Below are 22,354 nucleotides of genomic sequence, written 5' to 3'. Positions count from 1 at the left end.
ACCAATTAATTAGTCTTATTGGAATTGGATGGACTCAGGATGATTAATTAATTGCCACACATACAATAAAGAACAATAATTTTGACGCATTATACTTTTGAATTATACCGAAAATTTATGGTTGTTGGAATTTTGACCATTATAATGTTGATACGTTTTTAACAATATCATATTTCACCGATTATTTGGTATGATACCAAACAATTAATGTCGAAAGCAACTATCATGCACCAAAGGTTGAAGGGAGTGAGGACATGAGCTGGTTGGACACGACAAGGAGGAGGTAGAGACGGGAAGGTGACTCAGATGGAGGCGACAAGGAGGAGGTAGAGAGGGAAGGTGACTCAGATGGAGGCGCCAACAGCTTACAATATTCTCTCTCTACTAGGGGCGGACGCATGAATTGATAGTAGGGATTGTCAAAAAAAAAAAAAATCGCTCAAACATAATTTAGAACTGAAAAATAATTCATTACGTGTAATACAAAAAACGATTAATTACATAAAAAGTTAAAAACATAATTATCTACTACAATTTAAATTTGTCATCTTCGTGCGGACATCATTTGAAACTGCTTCATTAGTTTTTCATTCTCAACTTTCACAAATGCTTCGGTCTCAACATTCCAAAGTAACGCGTCGTTTAAAAAGTCATCGCAAATTTTGTTGCGCAAGTCGGTCTTCAAGAGCTTCATCTTCGAAAAACATATTTCCACACTTGCGGCCGCTACGAGTAAAGTTAAAGCCAACTTCAAAAGTTTATAAACCAAATGATAGGACCGATGTTTCCCCGTACTAACCATCAAATGAGAAAGCTTGGAAATTCCTTTCAAAATGGTAAAACGCTCATCTTTGATGCAAGAGTGATAAAATATCTCAAGTTGTCCTTCAAGATCTATCAAATCCGAATCATCAAAGTCATACTTGTACAACTTAGCCAACTTCAACGAATTTGATTTGTCAAATAACGAATCAAAAGGGCTCAAAGCACCCATGTATTCTAGTAACTAGGTGCTTGTTTCACTAAATCGATCCCGATATTTTGTAAGTTGCATATCCACCACCATGTTGAAGATTTCAACCTCAAAATGAAATCTATTGGTCTTTGTGGTCATACGGTTTCTCGCAACAACATAAAAATCCTCAATTTTCCAAAGTAGCAATATTGAGTGTTTGACAAAAAGAGGATATCTTTGGCAAAATGCTAGCAAACCTCGTGTCTCTTAAAGATTGCAATGCGTCCATTGTCCCTCTAACCATTGAAGTTGCTTCTAAAATGTCTAGATCTTTTTTTTTTTTGAAGTTGCTTTAATAATGTACATGTGAGGCGTAAAATATCATACATCATATATAAGTAAAACACGAACTCATAAGATTTAAAATATGCTAAGATTTCGGACGTTTGTTGACGGTTTGCCAATGACCCTCTATCCACTTTCACAAATTCTAAAACTACAAGAACATCTGCAAACAACTTCATTAAACTTGTGAGTGTGTTGAAATGTGAACCCCATCTTGTATCTCCCGCTCGAACAAATGTAGTCTTTTGATTTAACCCTCTCTCGGTTTCAAGTTCACCACTACATAAGCCTTTTTGCACCCTTTCTCTTGCTTGTTCCCGTAGCAAGTCTTTTATTTTACACAAGGCACAAACAACATTAACCGCCAACGAAATTTGTTCAAAAAAGTCACTAACACCGCCATGCTTCTTTGCTACAGCCACAACCACTAATTGAAGTTGGTGTGCAAAGCAATGTATATATATAAAAAGCTATGTCATTCTCTTGTAATATCAAAGCTTTCAAACCATTGAATTCCCCCCACATATTGCTAGCCCCATCATAACCTTGTCCTCTTATCTATTAAAAAAATTAAAAAATATTATATATAATATTACACATAAAGCGAATTAAATTAAACTGAAATAAAAAAAAGTTACCTGACTAAAACTCAACTCGTTGCTTGTAAGTACTTCATTTATGGCATTTTTGAGTGACAAAGAGGATATATCATTCACGTGCACAATGTCTATGAATCTTTCTTTCACAAAGCCAAGACTATCAACATATCGCAAAACAATAACCATTTGTTCCTTTCTCGAGACATCACTAGATTCATCGACCAATAAAGCAAATACATCTAAACCAATCTCTTAGCGAATACTCAAAAGGACTTCTTCTACAAAACATTGTATAAGTTCTTTTTGAATTTTAAGGGAAATAAGTTGATTGTTTTTAGGAGCATTTTCTAAAGTATTGTTGAAAATATCTTCATTAGTCTCCCGAATGGCTTTTAACACGTCAATGTAAAGCCCTCTATTTTCCGAGTTAACCGACTCATCATGACCACGAAACTGTAAATCAGTTTTCAATAAAGTCTAATAGCAATAATAGAAACACGTAATCGATCTTTATATTTATGGTCTTCCGCTTCGGTTCGCCTCCTCAAGACTACATTAATAGTTTGTTTTTCTCTCAATAACAATTCACACTTTTGTCTTGCTTTGTTGTGCAAATTATCAACACTACCCACATGAGTCTGAAATGCATCTTTTTTATTCCAAGTATCAAAACCTTAGGAAACAAATGCTCTCTCTCCTCTTTGATTCATGAGGTCTCGAAACACATAATAATATAAACAGTATGCTTTATTCTTTTTCACACTATATTTCCAACCAATCAAAATCATCAAACCATGAAGGAATGAATCTTCTAAATCTATCAACTATTTTCTTTTTTGGAAACTTATGTAACCTTATTTGACAAGGTCCTTGAAACAAATACGCTCTTCTTACATCATCTCTTACATTTGATTTGTAATTTGTAATATGTGGCCTATCCGTCGGGTCCTTTGGAAGATCTTTCAAATCAACATTATCATTAGGTTCATTAAAGCATGGTGTTTGTGGAATTGCATTAGTAACCGGAGGGGTTAACTGATTGGTGATCGGTGTTTGTGGGGTTGTATTAGAATTAGAAACGGAAGAGATTAATTGATTGGTGATTTGTGTTTGGGAACATCCTTCACCACTTTCATTAGGATTAGGTCTTGGTCTTTTGGTAAAAGAAAACCACTTACTTTAACCTATAAAAACATAACAATTTAACCTAATTAAAAAATCACTTCAATAAAATATATAATTTTCACCTAATACCTAATCAAACAACAACATGTAAAATTAAAACATAGCAATTTTAACATATCAAACAATCAATTCAATAAAAAGCATAAAAAGTACAACTAATCAAACAATAATTTCTATAACAACATAGCAATTTTACCAAATCATCCAAATATCCAATAACTTCCTAGCAATTTTAACCTATAAACCATAACAATTTTGAATTTTGCTTAGCAATTACAACTATAAATTCGAAAACCATAGAAAATTAGAAATACTTACTTGCAGCTTGGACCTTGAATTGGAGTTGTTTTTGCACTTGGAAGTTGGAAATCGATTTTTACACTTGGAAATTGTGGATTGTCGAACTCGAATGGAAGAAGAATAGAAGAGCTAAAGTCTGAAGTCATTGAATGTGAGAATGTTGATGTGAGGAGGGCAGTGGACAAAAGGAAAAAAACGAGGCTGCTGTTTTTTTTTTCAAGGAATTGAGACTTTGACTCTTGGAGTATTGGACTCAATTTGACAATTGGATAATTGTTTAATTTGACTATTTTTTCCTATTCTTTTTTTCTTTGGGCTAATATTAGGTGGATTAAAATAAAAATGTGTTTGGGCTACTAATTATTGGGGCTTAATTGATCCAATGTGTTTACATTTTTTTTACGTAGTTGCCGTTTTTTTACGTAGTGCCACAAAAAGTAATTAAAAAAACAATCGAAAAATTTTCTACTGTCAGTCGGAAAAGGAGGTGTTGCCGGTGCAACTCTATGTCCCTCCTCAAATCCGCCACTGCTCTCTACAACAAATTGAGAAAACGAGGTGGAGGGGGAAGTGACTTCCGCAACCACGACACTCGCTTCCTTCAACCTAATGATAACTTAACTTTGAGATAGTGCAATCTTGATATTGTTGGACGACCAGTGGCGGTTTTACTTGGTGTCTTGGTGTGACATCGGCAATACCTATTTTTTCTGTACGCGGTGGAAATTTTTTTGATATTTTTTTACCTATTTTCCTGCCTCAACAATATTTGCTTCAACCTTGGCAACACCTATTATTTATTCTTGCATCCGCCCTTGTAGACGACCTCATTGAAGCTCTATCGCCTTGTTATCGGGTTCACTTCCGGCTAAACTTCAAGTTTTTTGATAAAAAAATGTTTATTTTGATGATATTGGACCAATCTCACTCATTTTGAGGTTATCCGTGAGGCCATACAAAGCATGCATGTATGTTTAATGCATATATATATATATATATATATATATATATATATATATATATATATATATATATATATATATATATATATATTCCGAAAGATAAATAATTATTGCTCACTTTTAAATGAAATTAACTGTGCAACGTCTTTTTGGTCAACTCACCCTTATGGAAAGCGTCATAGGAGGATCATCAAGTCTTTAACATAGGAGGCAACCCACATATCTGCCAGCATCTTTGTTGTACAAGATTCTACTAAGAAGGTTATGGTAGATATCGACGACATTAATTGTATCTATTGAAAATGGCAACTTAACGCTATACCTTGTGGCCATGCGATAACAACATTTTGATGGTTAAAAATGTTGTCCAATTGTGAAATGGACTGTGGCTTCTACGTAACTTCTTCAACGACCTACATGCATACCGAACAAAAATGTCGCATCATCTTCCACCTCCAAATGAGTGGGAAATGTCAACGGATTTGATGATCATTTTACCCCCTACTGTTTTGATGATCGTTTTACATCCTACTATTTAGGAATTACTTCATGGTTGGATATGTCATTCAAACGAACATGTAACTGTTTTTATAAATTCCAGTTCTATGTTAAACTACCTTGTAAAATATAATAATATATATTAAGAATTAGGGACATTATTGGAAACTTAGATTATAGATTTAATAACACACATATTAAAAATAAGCAACATTCTACATGCAGACTAAGTTAAGTAACATATATTGAAAATAAAGGGACATTTTTCAAAACATTACAAGCATTCCCATGGGTAAAGTCCCTACCTTTAGCTACTAAACGGTATATCTCCGTCTGTAAAATAATTACTTCATCCTTATTCAGATGTGCATTTTCCAGCTCGTTATGAATACATTGAAAATGCTCCACCTTTCATTTTAAATCCATAAATATGGATTTTACATCTTCTTTTGTGCGGTATTGACTGCGACCCATTTCATAACGAAACAAATGAAATACATGAATCCAAAAAGAGCCAACATGATATTGCAGGATCAAGTGGAAAGTCATCCTCTACATTGACAATCCAAGCACGTATTAAAGTGAGTTCCTTTTTGGTGTTCCATGTGAGTGGTACATGCTCCGTTTGTCTTGAAAGTTAAAAATGTAAGCTGACAAAATTATTTCTAGGAGCAATTAATATTTACAGTGGGATCAAATACAAATTTTATTATACTATAAATAGAATTTCAATCATTTCATAGGTCACATCATCACTTTCTAGATAAAGTTATTATTTATAGTAGTATTTATTTATTTTTTTTCAAATTTATCATTTTAAAATAATTTTAAGCCTAGTTTGTAGCTAATTAAATGTACATCCCTGATATCCGATTTGTGAAGGAGATATGTCTATGGAAGGAACTAGTTGCAAACAATATATTAAAAAAAAACGTGGTAATTGGGTTCAAAACAGATAATTTTAAGTGGTGTGAAAATGACACTGTAAGTGTTTTTTCATACTTTTTTTTAAATATGAAGCATAGTTTGGAGCTAATTAAGTATACATTCCCGACGTCCGATTTGCGAGGGCGATATGTGTATGGAAAGAACTAGTTATAAACAACGTATTTTAGAAAAAAAATACAAAATAAACATGGTAACCGAATTTAAAATTGATTATTTTAAGCTGTGTGAAAATGATATTTTAAGCGTTTTTTTCACACTACTATGCATTCTCATGTTGCTCATTTGCAAAAAAAACAAAAAATGAACATATTTGGTGTAACACCTAGTTTTAGGATGTTTCTAATACTAGGATAGCGGGTCGTAAATGAATCAAGTAAAGATCTTGTGCTTAAAGGGAATATATTCTAGATCTTGTTAGATGTTGATAATGTTGGATTAAGTGATTTAAGCCCTCGATTTGTGCTTTGAAGCAAAAGGGTAAAATGGGAAAAGTAATATGTGGGTCTTTCACGAATTATGGTTTTAGGTTGACATGTATTAAGTCAAAAGTAAATATATGAAGTTGTGGGGCTCGTCAATACCTTTCTGCGCATATAAAGATCACTTAAAACGAAGTTAAAATGAAGAATTTATGATTGTTTGAAGATGGAGTGAAATTGGGTGAAAACTTGTCATCACGACGTGACAAGCATGTTGTCACGACGTGAGAGCCGTCACGAGGTGAAAAACAGGTTGTTACGAGGTGAATGTTATGCAGCCCAAGCTCATGGATTTTAGGGGTTTCAACGTATTTAAAGGAAAGGAATGATGTTTTATGGTATTTTCTTTGCCTCAATCAAATCTCCAACTCCTTGCGAATAACCCTAGCATCCCTTTTTAAGATTTGAGCTCTTCCCCTCTCCTTTCTCCTATTATGGATGCTTTTGGTTAGAGATGCACAAAGACCCAATCCGATCCGATCCGATCCGGTTTGATGATGTCACACCGAATCCGATTTCGCCCTTAATCCAAACCGGTTTCAAACCGGATTTGACCGGTTTTCCGAGCCCCGAATCCGAATCGGTTTAATCCGATCCGAAATCTGATCCGATTTTGCCATTTTTTTAAAACATTTTTTGGACCTCATATATAACACAAAATGCAACATAGGTTCATTAAAATAGTTAAAACATACATCAAACGTCGAATTAGAAAGAGTTTTTAAACTAGTTAACTAATAATAATAATAATAATAAAGAGGCGTTATAACATTTAGCCAAATAGAAATAGTTTTTTTTGGTCTTCCACTTTGTGTCGCCTTCACTAAAATATTCTTCAACCGCCACGCAAATAACTAGGGGTCTCATCAATACCATATTCTTCATCTTCGTCTTCGTCTTCATCGTCATCGTCATCATCTTCCGAAGGTGTTGATAAGCCTTGTGCATATTCTTCATCCATGATCTCCGGTTCAACATTTTGTGGTAGTGGGCCTTCTAGTGATGCCAAGTGTTGTATACGTTCCATCGAATCCGAGTAATCCTTCAAGGAAACGCAAACCTCTACTGCAACCGGGGTAAGATTCGTCCCCAACTTTGATAAAACTCTACCACTAAAAGAAAAAGCGGATTCCGAAGCTACCGTGGAAGCTTGGACGGTTCGTAAATCGCGGGTCATGATGGAGAGAATAGGAAATTGTGCTTCCTTTTCTCTCCACCAAGCTAAAAGATCCAAAATTTTAAATTGTGGTGCACTCATGAATTTTAAAATTTTTGACCCCATATAAATTCCAATTTCGCTACTAGGGGTTAATGTGCTTGCTCTTTTGTTTTGTTCCTCCAAAAGGTAGTTATAGAGGTCGATATGAAAATTTGTTCGACCCCCACCACTACCCGATGCACCACTAGTAGTGTAGCACCTGGTTCTTGGTATGTATTTTGTTATTAAATCTTCATTTATTTTTGCATTTTTGGCCTTGGACTCGGCGAGCCAAAGGACTGAATCGCCGAGTAGAAGCGGGATGAGGCGCGGGGTTTAAGCTGTAGACTCGGCGAGTAGCCGCTGTTTGGACAAAAACCCTAATCCAGGGGTTTGCACCCTATTTAAACGACCTTATGCAACCTCCTTTCCCCCTTTATGCTCCCAAACACTCCTCATAGCAAACCCTATCCATTTTGGTGAAGATCTAAGGCTTTTTGACTGATTCTTGTGAGTTTTGATCTCAAGGAAGAAGGAAGAGCATAGAAGGATCAAGAGGGGACTGAAGGATTCGAGTTTGGTTCATCATTTGTAGTCTTTGGAAGGTATAAAGTCTGAACCTTGCTCATTCATTTGTTAGATCCCTCTTTGAGGTGGTTTAGGGCTTTTATAAGCCATTTTGGTGGCCAACCATGTTTGCAAACATGGTTGGGGGTTTGGGCTTCTGTATCATGTCATTTTATGAGTCATAAGTCAGATCTAGGTTGCTTTTTGCACCAAGGAAGGCCCCATGCAACAAAAGAACCATTTTAGAGCCTTTTAAGCTCTAATGTCCCATGCATGTACGTAAAGTTTGTAACTTTACATGCTAGATCGAGTTTAAGGGCCTGGATCTATCATTTGGTTAAGTGTTGTACATCAGAAATCGAAGTTCTTAGTAAGGAATGTGATAGAATCGACGAGTCCATTTCCTGGACTCGGCGAGTCCAAGGGTTTTGGTCCCATATCAGTGAGGGTCATAAGGACCAGTTGAGTGTGGAAGGGTTTTAGGAGTCCCGGGGAGTGACCTAACGTTCTGGACTAAGCAAAGTGTTCTGGGAATTCATGGTACTCGGCGAGTGCATGAACGGACTCGGCGAGTCCAAGACAATCTTCATGGAACTCGGCGAGTTGTTCATCAACTCAGCGAGTCGAGGACAGAACGTGTTCATAGGATGAAGAGTAACTCGACGAGTTGTTCATACAACTCGGCGAGTCAAGTCAGGACATGAGTATCAGTTGATGATGAACTCGACGAGTTGTTCATACTATTCGGCGAGTCGGAAGTGGATTCAGTCGGTGTTCATTTAGAAGGAAAACTCATCAAGTCATCGTCTAACTCCACGAGTAGAGACGGGTATTAGGTCTGATGGAAGGATAGGGACTCGGCGAGTTGATGAGTCAACTCGGCGAGTCAGGTCAACTAGAAGTTGACTTTGACTTGGTTAAGGGGTAAAATGGTCATTTTACCCTAAGGGTAGATGTCAGTTTCTGACTAAGTGTTTTGTGGGAATTTTAGCCAGAGGATTTCCGGAGCAGCAGTGGCAGCAGTCAGAGGATTCCCGCACAGTTTAGCAGCTACGAGGTGAGTTACCTTCCAGTAGGGGTAGGTCTAAGGCCACAATGCCGGCCCAACATTGAGGAGTATTTAGAAGATAATTGTCTTTGTGATAATTTATCTTAGTCTGGTATGCGTTTGGTTATGAGTGATATCCGTATGATATGTTGCATGATAGGGATAGTTTCCCTGATAGTGGTCCTTAGGACCAAGGGGTAGGTCAGTACCCGAATATGTCTGAATGTGTGCTTATATCTTGCTATTATATGCTAGTGGTAGGGGGGTGGAATAGTCCCCAGTTGCCGGTTGAAAGATACCGATGACGATTACCGGTTGAAAGATACCGATGATGATTACCGGTTGAAAGATACTGATGGTATTGTATGGCATGTGGTATGATGGGGGAACTCACTAAACTTTGTGCTTACGGTATCAGTTTTTGGTTTCAGGTACCTCTTCATCCAAGGGGAAGGAGCCGGCGGCGTAGCATGGCATCACACACACTCACATATGATTTCCGCACGGTGTTTTCTGGGATTGTACTTTGATATGACATTTGTGATGGGTTTTGAACATTATAACACTTCCTAAGTGTACATGCAACCCTAATAAACCTTGGATCTATGTTTGTCTAAGATACATGCAAATAATTATTTTTCCAAGGCTTATATCCTAACTAGCATGGCATGGGGAACTTGAATCAAATAAAGCTAGTAGAAACACTTACCTTGTAGTTGTAGTTGATTGCTTGGAGTTTTAGAGCCTAGCACCAATAGTGTGGATGCCTCAAATGAAAGTCACAAATCACCACAAACTTGGAACTTTGAGAGAATAGTCACCACTTCTCTTGAAATCGGCCCTCACCTCAACATGTGTCAACTAGTGTGATTTCAATAACCAAGACCTCCTTTATATAGTGTAGTGGATTAGGGTTACATCCATGTAAACCCTAATACCCATGTCTCTTCATTTCCATGAGATCCATGGGTTAAAGCTCCATGGAGTATCCATGGACTTCTCCATCCAAGCCTAGCCCATTCCAAATAAGCATAAGCCCACACTATATAAATATAGAAGCCCATATTTAATTAGTAATATCTTTGATCACTAAATTAATCCTAGATTAATTATAGATCACTACTAATTAAATAATATGATCTTATATTAATATATTAGAACTTATAATATATTAATAAATCATAACTTATACTATTCTCAAATATTATCCATAAATTGTTCAGGTGAAGTGCAACCCAAATGGACCATGCCGAGTCGGGTCAAGTACATACCAAATATAGTTATGGACTTAGACACTATATCCAACAGTCTCCCACTTGGATAAGTCTAGTAACTATATTTGCAAGTATAACTTCAGGAACCGATCAGCAGTCGTAGCTCTTTAAACTCTGTTGAACTAGAACGCGCCATTTAGATAAGTGATCATATAATCCTCTGTTCTAGATATCAGCCGGACAAATACATGGAACATTGTCTTGCTTATTGTCCAGCATTTGTTTCCCGATTTCCGATTTGTTTGACATAGAACTCAACTGAACACATCAATTTAGTTCTGACCGGGCCCGGTACATAGGTCAAAACAAAATCATCGAGGGGCCCAGATATCAGCTTCTAATCCAAGAAGGAATAGATAAACTTCGACTCATATGTTTGTTCTACCATTCATTGAATTACACACAAAAGCACGTTTTATAACATCGAGTTACCAATGCGTTTACGTACAATCAATGCATAACCAACTCGTAAGTAACAAATCATATCTCTAGGTTTGAAGACTTATATGATATTACCATCTCACGATCACTCGAGATAAAATTCCATGAAGTGATTCCAGTGAGCGTGGGTTGAGTCCAATGCTCAGAACTTATGAGCACTCATATTTTTGTAGCCATGTCCAACACCTTAGACCTCTACAACCAATCATGACAGTCTTGATTCATACCTACTTCCGACATATGACTGACTGTGGAGGTTTGAATAATATGATATACCAAACATAATTATTCTGGAAGTCAAAACATGCAAAAGAAATATAGTAAAAGATCGACAAGAGATAGCAACACTTTACTCATAAATAAAACACCTTTTATTCATCATCAAATGTCAATTACACTTTACAAATTTCATAATTTATCTAACTACTAAAACTTATATCATCCTTCAGTCCTATGCTCCGAGCATGCTGGAGATGCTTAACCCTACTCAGTCCCTTCGTGAGGGGATCTGCTGGGTTCTCATCCGATGATACCCTCTTCGCCATGAGGAGTCCTTCTTCGATTCGATGTCTGATAAAATGGTATTTTCTGTCGATGTGTCTGGATCTCCCGTGATCCCTTGGTTCCTTGGCTTAGGCAACCGCACTATTGCTGTCACAGAAAATCTCTATTGGCTCTTTTATAGCTGGTACAACTCCAAGGTCTCCGATGAAGTTCTTTAGCCATATCGCCTCCTTTGCTGCCTCGCTTGCTGCTATATACTCTGATTCACAAGTGGAATCAGCCACTGTCTCCTGCTTGGAACTCTTCCAAGAAATTGCTCCTCCGTTTAGGGTAAAGACCCAGCCTGACTGAGAGCGGAAATTATCCCTATCAGTCTGGAAGCTAGCATCACTATACCCTACAACTCTCAAGTCATCACTCCCACCGAAGGTAAGGACCCAGTCCTTATTCCTTCGCAGGTACTTGAGGATATTCTTTACCGCAGTCCAGTGTTCCTTGCCAGGGTTCACCTGATACCTGCTAACCATGCTCAAAGCAAAGGCTACATCAGGTCGAGTACACGTCATGGCATACATGATCGATCCTACAGCTGAAGCATAAGGAAATCGACTCATTTCTGCTATCTCAGCCTCAGTACTAGGGCTTTGTGTCTTACTCAATCTGGCGTTACACTAAATGGGTAACTCACCTTTCTTGGAGTTATGCATGTTGAATCTTTTCAACACTTTGTCCAAGTAGGTACTTTGACTAAGTCCAATTAGCCTTTTACTCTTGTTTCTCAAAATCTTTATCCCTAGGATATAGGCAGCTTCACCAAGGTCCTTCATAGCGAAACACTTCCCAAGCCAGGACTTTACTTCCTGCAGGGTTGGGATGTCATTTCCTATGAGTAGTATGTCATCCACATACAGTACCAAAAAACTGACTATGCTCCCACTAGCCTTGATATAGACGCAAGATTCATCTTCACTCCTTGAAAAGCCAAATTCCTTGACTTTCTCATCAAAGCAAAGATTCCACCTGCGAGGTGCCTGTTTCAATCCATAAATGGATTTCTCGAGTTTACACACTCTATTGGGGTACTCTGTACTGACAAAACCCTCTGGCTGAACCATGTAAACATCCTCAGCCAACTTTCCATTAAGGAAAGCGGTTTTGACATCCATTTGCCATATTTCATAGTCATGAAATGCAGCTATGGCTAATAGAACCCTAATAGACTTTATCTTGGCCACTGGTGAAAAGGTTTCATCATAATCAATTCCCGGAGTTTGAGAATAACCTTTTGCAACCAGTCGTGCCTTATAAGTGTGTACATTACCATCCATGTCAGTCTTCTTCGTGAAGATCCATTTGCACCCTACAGTCTTACGACCAGGTACATTCTCAACCAAGTTCCAAACTTGATTGTCATATATGGATTGTATCTCGCTATCCATGGCCTCTTTCCATTTAGCAGCCTCAGGGCCTGCCATGGCTTCCGTGTAGCTGTTAGGTTCATCCAGACCTACTAGTGTCTCATCACTAATAAGTGTCTCACCTTCCGCAGTAATATGGAAGCCATAATAATGCTCAGGTGCATTCCTAACTCTCGTGGAACGCCTCAGAGGTACAGGCACATCAACTGACTCAACAGGAGTTCCCTCCTCAAGTTGAGGGCTAGGGTTCGAAGTTCCTTCACCGCTTGACTCTTGAATTTCTTCAAGATCAATTTGCCTCCCACTGTCTCTTTGGCTTATAAATTCTCTCTCTCGAAAAACTCCTCTTCTTGCTACAAAGACCACATTATCACTAGGTCTGTAGAAAAGGTAACCAAAGGATTGTTGTGGGTAGCCGATGATAATACACCTCTCTCTTCGACGTTCGAGCTTATCATGAGTCTCGCGTCTCACGAAAGCCTCACAACCCCAAATCTTGATGTGGTCTAGCTTAGGTACTTTGCCAGTCCACATCTCGTGAGGAGTTTTGGCAACTTTCTTTGTAGGGACAAGATTAAGAATATGGGCGGCAGTCTCTAAGGCATACCCCCAGAATGAGATTGGTAGCGTAGCTCGACTCATCATGGAACGAACCATATCCAACAAGGTTCGATTACGCCTCTCAGCCACACCATTCAACTATGGTGTCCTGGGAGGTGTCAATTGTGAGACAATCCCACATTCCCTAAGATAGTCGAGGAACTCTGAACTAAGATACTCACCTCCTCGATCGGATCGAAGCATCTTAATGTTCCTGCCCAATTGATTCTCGACTTCCTGTTTAAATTCCTTAAACCTCTCGAAAGTCTCTGACTTATGCTTGATTAAGTAGACATATCCATATCTACTGTAATCATCAGTAAAAGTCAAATAATAACGATTTGCATCCCTTGTGGCATGTTTGAATGGTCCACACACATCCGTGTGTACAAGGTCCAACAAACCTTCACCCCTCTCACACGAGCCTGTGAAGGGTGACTTTGTCATTTTTCCAAGTAAGCATGATTCGCAACTATCATCTGACTTTAGGTCAAACGACTCCAAGACTCCATCCTTTTGGAGTTGGCCTATGCGTTTCTTGCTTATATGTCCAAGACGACAATGCCATAATGATGCTTTATCCAAGTTATTATGATTAGTAGAATCAATACACAAAACATTATTTCCTAAGTTATCTACAACAGATACAGCTTCATACACACCATCACAAGGTAATGCTTTAAAATAAAAAAACATTATTATAGAAAACATCAATAGAACCAACTTCATTATTAAATGAAAAGGTAAACCCTTGTTTGTACAAAGCATGAAAGGAAATAATATTTCTTGCCATTCCTGGCGAATAACAACATTTATTCAAATCTAAATTAAACCCACTACTTAGCAATAAAGTATAAACTCCAATCTTGGTGACAGGTGAAGCTTTCCTATTCCCCATGATCAAGTTTATTCTTCCTTGCTCCACATCCTCACTTCTTCTTAGTCCCTGCAAGTCACAACAAATATGAATACCACAACCGGTATCAAGGACCCAAGATTTAGAATGGGGTGAGTTATTAGAAATGATAGTGTAAATACCTGCATGGTTGGGTTTGACTTTCCCATCCTTCACATCCTGCCGGTACTTTGGGCAGTTCCGCTTCCAATGAGACTTTTCATGGCAATAGAAGCATTCAGCCTCTTTTGGGTCAGAAGAAAGAGTGACGAAACCTTTCTTGGTTCCACTTGAAGAAGAGCCATCAAGGGTCCGAGCCTTGGTACCCTTCGAGGATCTCTTTCTCTTCCTCCATCGACTTTTCCCAATTGCCAAAACCGGAGTTGAGTTTGGAGTAGGAGTGATAGCAACCGACTTCCCCTTAAGACCTGATTCTGCGGTCTTGAGAAGTCCCTGAAGTTTGCTGAGTGTGACCTCTTCCTTATTCATGTGATATGTCATGCGGAATTGATCATAGCATGATGGTAAGGAGTGCAAAATGATATCTATTGCAAGATCCTCAGGGAAGTTCACATTAAGCTTCAGCAAACGATCCACATACCTTTGCATTTTCTGCATGTGGCTCGTGACGGATTCCCCGTCCTTCATCATGGTTGTTATCATGGAGCAGATGATTTCATACCTCTCTTGTCTTGCACTTTGATGGTATCTTTCCATCAAATCTTGGTGCATTTCATAAGGGTAGAAATCCTCATAAGACTTTTGGAGTTCCGCTGTCATCGTGGCCATCATGATGCAAGCCACTTTCGTAGCATCCCTTTCATGTGCCCGAAATTCAGCGATCTCCTGAGGAGTTGCAGTGGTCTCATCAATCTCCTTAAGCTCCTTGTCAAGGACATATTCTTTGTCCTCGTAGCGGGTAATCATCCTGATGTGTCTGATCCACTCATTGAAGTTGGATCCATCAAAGGTGACTTTCCCACACAAGTTCATAAGGGTAAAGGAGCCATTAGGATTAGAGCCAGAAGCAACATTGTTTGAAGACATCTGAAAAGAAGAGAACAAGATTAGTTTAGATATAAGAGAATCCTTAATAAAATACCCAAATGTAATATTAAGGCTAGGATCCAATCACAATATAATATAACTTAGAAGAGGTATGCCGTAATCTAAGCTATACCATATTTGAAAGGTAGGTGAATGACGATTCACCAATTTCCACCACGAAAACCGAAATATTTAAGTATTAGGTTTTTGATTGGTTCTTAGAAATTCCTAGATTCTTTGAGATTCAATGAACTTTTCAAAGGCATGTTTCAATCTCGAGTGTGCCCTCCAAGTTTTGTGACTGGGATGCCGAGGATCACAAAACGAGGTGTGAAGTAACCATGCAAATCACTTGGTAACCTTAAGGTTTATCACTCAATCGATGTGCCGGTAAACCACACATGCTCCATCGATACTATAATAAACCCTAAGTCACCCTTTACCTACCTTGTTAAGTCCAAGTTAGTGTGTCGGTTAACCACACACGCTCCACCAACGACTTAATCAAAGTGTAAAGTGTGATTTCATGGATTAGCACCTTATTCACATTTTTCCTAAAGTAACTAAGATTGGGAATTTAATAAAACATTTAGTTACTTTATAATATTCATCATACTTTTAATGAGAATTTATAAGTTCTTGTCTTACCCGTTCGGCTAACGACCCTCCACCAGTCAAGCAAGCGGTGGGTGAGAGTGGACACCCATTAAGTCACCATTTTATAGGCAACAACCTTATACCCACCTTATAGACCGGCTTCGTGAATGAGGCGTACTAGCGGTAAGACGACTTTGTTCTTATACATATATATATATATATATATATATATATATATATATATATATATATAATTATTAAATCATAATAATATAAGTATAAGGGTTGAATTTTAACTTTTAAAATTCTAAGGGTTGGAACTAAAGTTTTAACTTGGCTTTACTTGTTCCAAAACTTGAGGGCAAGTTTTGTAAACTTTCAAAACTTTTCATATCTTGTAACTTATGAGTTTAATAGAGTAATAAAATGAAGACTCTTCACTTTTCTAACTCTTGTGTTCTTTTAATGGTTTTTCAATCCAAGAGACTTTTGGTTTTCCATAACTTGAGGACAAGTTATGGACTCCATTAAATCACATTATGATCAAGAATTAATCTACCACATAGGTTACAAATAATTCCTATGATCATCTAAACATCATAAGAACAAGATCATGAACATAAACACTTTCATATATCAAAATCACACTTAATCTTTGTAATTTTGATAACTAGTTGTTGTAAATGAGTTAGAAAAGACATTACACCTTCTAAAACAAGTTTTCAAGTACCAAAACAGTTTAGGGTAATGTTTCTAATCCATTTCCATCAACTAAAGTCGAAAAACTACACTATGTCGACCCTACTCGCCGAGTGCATGAACCTACTCGGCGAGTAGGTTGAAGATACAAGTGAACTCGGCGAGTCCCCCCATGGACTCGGCGAGTTCAGCAGTCAGACAGCAAAATTTCGACATTTTCAAGCATATTGCAACAAGTATCAAACAAACAAAGCTAGGCTCTGATACCACTGAAGGGTTTTGAGCATTCTAACACTTCCTAAGTGTACATGCAACCCTAATAAACCTTGGATCTATGTTTGTCTAAGATACATGCAAATAATTATTTTTCCAAGGCTTATATCCTAACTAGCATGGCATGGGGAACTTGAATCAAATAAAGCTAGTAGAAACACTTACCTTGTAGTTGTAGTTGATTGCTTGGAGTTTTAGAGCCTAGCACCAATAGTGTGGATGCCTCAAATGAAAGTCACAAATCACCACAAACTTGGAGCTTTGAGAGAATAGTCACCACTTCTCTTGAAATCGGCCCTCACCTCAACATGTGTCAACTAGTGTGATTTCAATAACCAAGACCTCCTTTATATAGTGTGGTGGATTAGGGTTACATCCATGTAAACCCTAATACCCATGTCTCTTCATTTCCATGAGATCCATGGGTTAAAGCTCCATGGAGTATCCATGGACTTCTCCATCCAAGCCTATCCCATTCCAAATAAGCATAAGCCCACACTATATAAATATAGAAGCCCATATTTAATTAGTAATATCTTTGATCACTAAATTAATCCTAGATTAATTATAGATCACTACTAATTAAATAATATGATCTTATATTAATATATTAGAACTTATAATATATTAATAAATCATAACTTGTACTATTCTCAAATATTATCCATAAATTGTTCAGGTGAAGTGCAACCCAAATGGACCATGCCGGGTCGGGTCAAGTACATACCAAATATAGTTATGGACTTAGACACTGTATCCAACAATTTGTTCATGGTTGTGGGTTTCAAATATGATACTTGGTTTTGAGATGACGTGTTTATACAATATTTTCTAATGAATGTTTTATGAATTAATTAATCAAAAATGAAATTTTTGGGCTTGAATTTTGGGATGTTACAAGTTGGTATCAGAGCCCTGGTTTGAGGGATTCAGACACACCCTCGGGGGTGTCTGGACTCAAACTAAGGGGCCAAAATATTTTTTTTCAATAAAATGGTTTTCTAAAAATCTAAGCGAAAGGATTTTACGAAAGACAAGGTGTGTGATGCATGCGACCGGCCGGGCTCAAGTAAGTTTTCCCCAAGATACCCATACATGTTATGTTATGCTATATGGCTTGATTCAGAATTGCATGCTAGAATAGGACTAAGGATCTAGGAATATGCCTTGTGTGCCTGATATATGATTCTTATAATCGCATGCTAGTTAGGGTTAAGGATCTAGGAGGATGCCTTATATGCCTATTGTATGAGCTGTATGCTAGGGCTGTTTAGTCAGTAGTAGGATGACCTGTATAGGTTATGCCTGATTTGGATACTCGATGCAGGAATGTTGCTTGCTTTGTGCTATGGGGGTTTTGGCTATTTCCAACTAACTAAGGGGCGGATATGTAACAGTACCTGCAAGTTAGTTAGGGGGAAATGGTAGGGGCTCCTGTGCAGCTGATGGCGGAGAGTAGGTCGGAGAGTGCCCTGGGGAAGCCTAGGATGAGGTTAGTGGAAAGGGGTATCGGTAAAGGGACCTGGTGAAGTTGAAGCAATCCTTGAGGAAAGCACAGGTAGATGTGGAAGGTAGTATGGGCCTGTACTACTGAAAGCAGAGGACCCATACTCGAATCAAGGAGGGCCTAGATGAAATCGGGAACCTTGGAGAGTGTGTTAGATCTCTCGAGTATATGTATGATCCTGACTTTTATGTGTGTGTTTTCAGTATGGTGACCACACGACTTGGAGAAGGAGGTTCCGGATCCGGATCAGGATCAGGCTCGGGTTCGGGATCCGAGCAGGTTGATGACGGGCTACGCGAGTTCATCACGTCTGAGATCACGAGAGACATCCTTGAGTCGACCCCTATCATCTTCGAGTCGATGAAGGAGGGGATTGTTGAGCTGATGGAGGATCGTCTCCGGTCATTCAGGAGTGATATGGCATCTAGCCAGGTGGGTGCGCACACACTGTCCTTTAAGGACTTTCGGGGAAGTGGTGCGCTGGATTTCCATGGGGTGAAAGACCCCATTGCTGCTAGGAGATGGATCGCAGATATTGAGTTTGCGCAGCTGACGAGCTTCTGCCCAGAGGGGTTGAAGGTGAGATATGCAGCAGGATGCTTGCGAGACAGGGCTAGAGATTGGTGGGAGTCTGTTGGTGACTCATTAGGAGCCTCGGCTGTTGAGGCTATGACTTGGTCGGATTTTGTGACCAGATTCAGGGCGGAGTTTGCGCCAGTTGTGGAGCTTCAGCGGCTGGCCAGGGAGATTTTGGATATGAGGCAGACTACGGAGACTGTGGTGGAGATCACCGCCAAGTTCCGGGAGAGGGAATTGCTGGTGCCCCAGTATGCGGGTGATGAGGATATGAGGAGGACCCGCTACCACGACATGCTACGAGCTGACATTCGATCGCATGTTAGTTTTTCGGCTTGCCCTACCTTGGATTCCATGATTTCCAGGGCTAGGGAGAGTGAGATCGATCTGGAGCACGTCTAGAAGAGGAAGGTAGTGGGGGGGATGACGTCTGGGGCTTCGAGGAAGATGCCCAACGGATCTGATGGTAGGCCGAAAGCCTAGGCATGACGGGACCGATGTGGGAAATGCGATCGGTCACACGAGGGAGCTTGTCGCACTGGGCCGGGTTCGGGCTGCTATAAGTGTGGCAGGGTGGGGAATTTTGGCAGGGATTATACTGCCCCGCCCCTGCGGTACAGATGACATACCTGATTTGCTTCCATTGCAATCAGAGGGGCCACAAAAGGGCCAATTGCCCGAGATTGACAGCAGCGTCAGCAGCAGTGCCGGTCTTAGTGACGACACGAGTTACAGATGGCCGGAAGGTCAAGACAGAGGTTCCAGTGGTGCAGAGCCGAGCATTTCAGCTGACAGCCGAGGAGGCACGCGCTGCACCCGATGTGGTGACGGGTATGATTCTTTCCCTCTGATATTCTTTTGTTGTGATTGTGTTATTGATATGTTCTCTATTTAGGATCGTTCCATGTGAACGGCATCCCAGTTCTGGTGTTGTTTGACTCGGGCGCTAACCGATCATTTGTGTCTCTTGCGCTTAGCAAGAGATTTTTCGAGTCTTCGGGCGTGTTGGATTGCCTCCTAGAGGTAGAGATTGCAGACGACCGTTCGGTGTGAGCATTGGCGATATTTCGAGATTGTGTGCTAAGGTTATTTGAGGAACGCTACTTGGTAGACTTGGTTCCCATTCCATTGCATGGAAACAAAGTGATTATAGGCATGGATTGGCTCAGCCCTAATGGGGGAGTGATCGACTACGCGCAGCAGCTGGTGCGGGTCAGGACCCCAAGTGGGGAAGAGCTGGTGATTCAGGGCGAGAGGCCACAGCGAGGACCAACTTTATGTTCAGTAGCGAGAGCTAGGAGCTACCTCCAACAGGGTTGCGCAGGTTATGCCGCGTATGTTATGGATACCCGGGAAACGGGTAGGGCGACGGTGGAAGATGTACCTGTGGTACGGGAGTTTGCGGACGTATTCCTCGAGGAGTTGCTTGGGATACCTCCAGAACGACAGGTGGAATTCAGGATCGACCTAGTTCCTGGTGCGGCTCCGATAGCCAAGGCACCGTATCGGTTGGCTCCTCCTGAGATGCAGGAGTTGTCTACACAACTGTAGGAGCTATTAGACAAGGGTTTCATTAGACCAAGCAGTTCACCCTGGGGAGCCCCGATTCTGTTTGTGAAGAAGAAGGACGGGTCGCATCGGATGTGTATAGATTATCGGGAGCTGAACAAGGTAACGGTGAAGAACCGCTACCCACTCCCGAGGATTGATGACCTCTTTGACCAGCTTCAGGGAGCATCTTGGTTCTCCAAGATTGATTTGCGTTCAGGGTATCATCAGATGAGGGTCAGAGAGGAGGATATGTAGAAGACTGCGTTTCGGACGTATTATTGCAGAAAGTGTGTGATATCAAGAAAGAGAATGCCAATTGTAACTATATGCAATCTGATTGAGAGAAAGAAGAAAGGAGAGACTATTTCCCTCCATGTCTGTGTGTGGGTATTTTTTTGGTGCTGGGTCTTTATGATCAGAAGAAAGAAAGAAGCAACAACATATTTGTTGCATGTTAGCAAGCAAGAAAGCAAGTAGCAAGTTCGTGATAAGTATAAAGCATGAAGAAAGGCTGCACATCAGCAAATTAGAAAGAAAGAAAGAAAGAAGAATGAAGAAAGAAAGAAAGAAAGAAGAGAAAGAAAGAAAGAAAAATGAAGAAAGAAAGAAAGTAAGAAGAGAAAGAAAGAAAGAAAGAAGAATGAAGAAAGAATGAAAGAAGAAAGAATGAAAGCAAGAAGCAAGTCTGATCATTTTGGTGATCAGAAGAAGGAAGCAGCAAATCCTTGTTATATGCTAGCAGATTAGAAACAAGAAGAAAAGTAGCAAGATCAAGATCAAGATGATCAAGATTAAGGTGGTGAATGTTGGATTAATCTTGATGGTTCGGATAGAATACGGGCCAAGTCGGGTATGGGTCATGTGCATGGGTTATCAATATTCTACATGTTAATGACCTGGTCTAAAGTTGACTGAATTTGTTGATGTCCTTCGGCGAGGAACCGCCTATCTCCGACTCTTGGTGCTTCCAATTTGGGCGTTCATCGTTAAACCGCGACACCAAGGAAAGCTAGAATACTCGTTGTCTCTCAAATCTGATAAGCAAAAGGCGGTGGACCCCACAGGTTGTATTTTTGCATCTGACAGCCCATATGCGTAAAAAAGAAGTAAAAAAATAAAAATAGAAAAATAAAGCTACAATGATTTCGGGCTTTCTTAAATAAATGGGTCTATATTTTTACAAATGGGCTAAACAATTTTATTTAGGCTCATAAATAGGCTACATCAGCAACAAATGGCCCATTCTTGCAAGTTTATTAGATCATTTGTTTAGCATCCATTTACTACAATTCCGTTCACCAAAATTCGATTCTAGAAGATGTGTTGCAGTCAAACCAACTCGATGCTCTTTCAAAAAAAAAAGGAAAAAAGAAAAGGAATTTCGGTTGATTATTTAAAGATGGGCTCATTCCAATTTATTTTGGGTTTCTTCCAAATGGGTTTTCATGCTATTGGGTTGCAATAATATTACAGGCTGATTTTTCAAGATAATTTCAGCCAATTAGCCAGTCAATTATCATGCACTGCAATTTGGCCCGACAAAGTCAATGTCCAAAATACGTTGCAGCCAAACTCGACATTTGTTGAAAAGAAATTGTGCTGATCATTCAATAATTGGGCTCCTTCCAATTCACAAATGGGTTGTCATCATTTTTGTCACAACTGGAAATTTTGTGTCATGTAATCTATACACTCAAGTTAATGTGAATCAAAAACTTAAGAGCATGTGTGACACCTATTATTATGACATCAAAAACTTCAATCCAATACATCATACAAGTACTACAAATAGTCATCAAACAATTGGAAACCCTAGAAGTTCTTGTTTAGGTCCACTTTGGGCTAGGACTTTCTTATTGGACCCAAATGGACCAATAAGCTTCCAATT

The 22,354-nt window shown here is 39.3% G+C and overlaps 2 protein-coding genes across 2 annotated transcripts; both read right to left on the bottom strand.

The window, feature by feature from the left end:
* Window positions 1–544: 544 nt before the first annotated feature.
* Window positions 545–994, bottom strand: LOC145059492 (uncharacterized). Its single transcript, XM_079007341.1, has one exon. The coding sequence runs from the start codon at window positions 992–994 to the stop codon at window positions 545–547; it is 450 nt and encodes a 149-aa protein (XP_078863467.1).
* Window positions 995–1,142: 148 nt separating this feature from the next.
* LOC145059487 (uncharacterized) lies at window positions 1,143–2,085 on the bottom strand. Its single transcript, XM_079007338.1, has 4 exons — window positions 1,939–2,085; window positions 1,807–1,858; window positions 1,410–1,727; window positions 1,143–1,285 (listed from the first exon to the last, which is right to left on the bottom strand). The coding sequence occupies exons 1-4, from the start codon at window positions 2,083–2,085 to the stop codon at window positions 1,143–1,145; spliced, it is 660 nt and encodes a 219-aa protein (XP_078863464.1).
* Between the last annotated feature and the right edge of the window lie 20,269 nt (window positions 2,086–22,354).

Source organism: Lactuca serriola, chromosome 1, assembly GCF_051521515.1.
Source record: "Lactuca serriola cultivar US96UC23 chromosome 1, Lser_US96UC23_V15, whole genome shotgun sequence".
NCBI classification, from domain to species: Eukaryota; Viridiplantae; Streptophyta; class Magnoliopsida; order Asterales; family Asteraceae; genus Lactuca; species Lactuca serriola.
The sequence above is the reverse complement of the archived record's forward strand: the minus strand, read 5'-3'. Positions and strand labels throughout refer to the sequence as shown.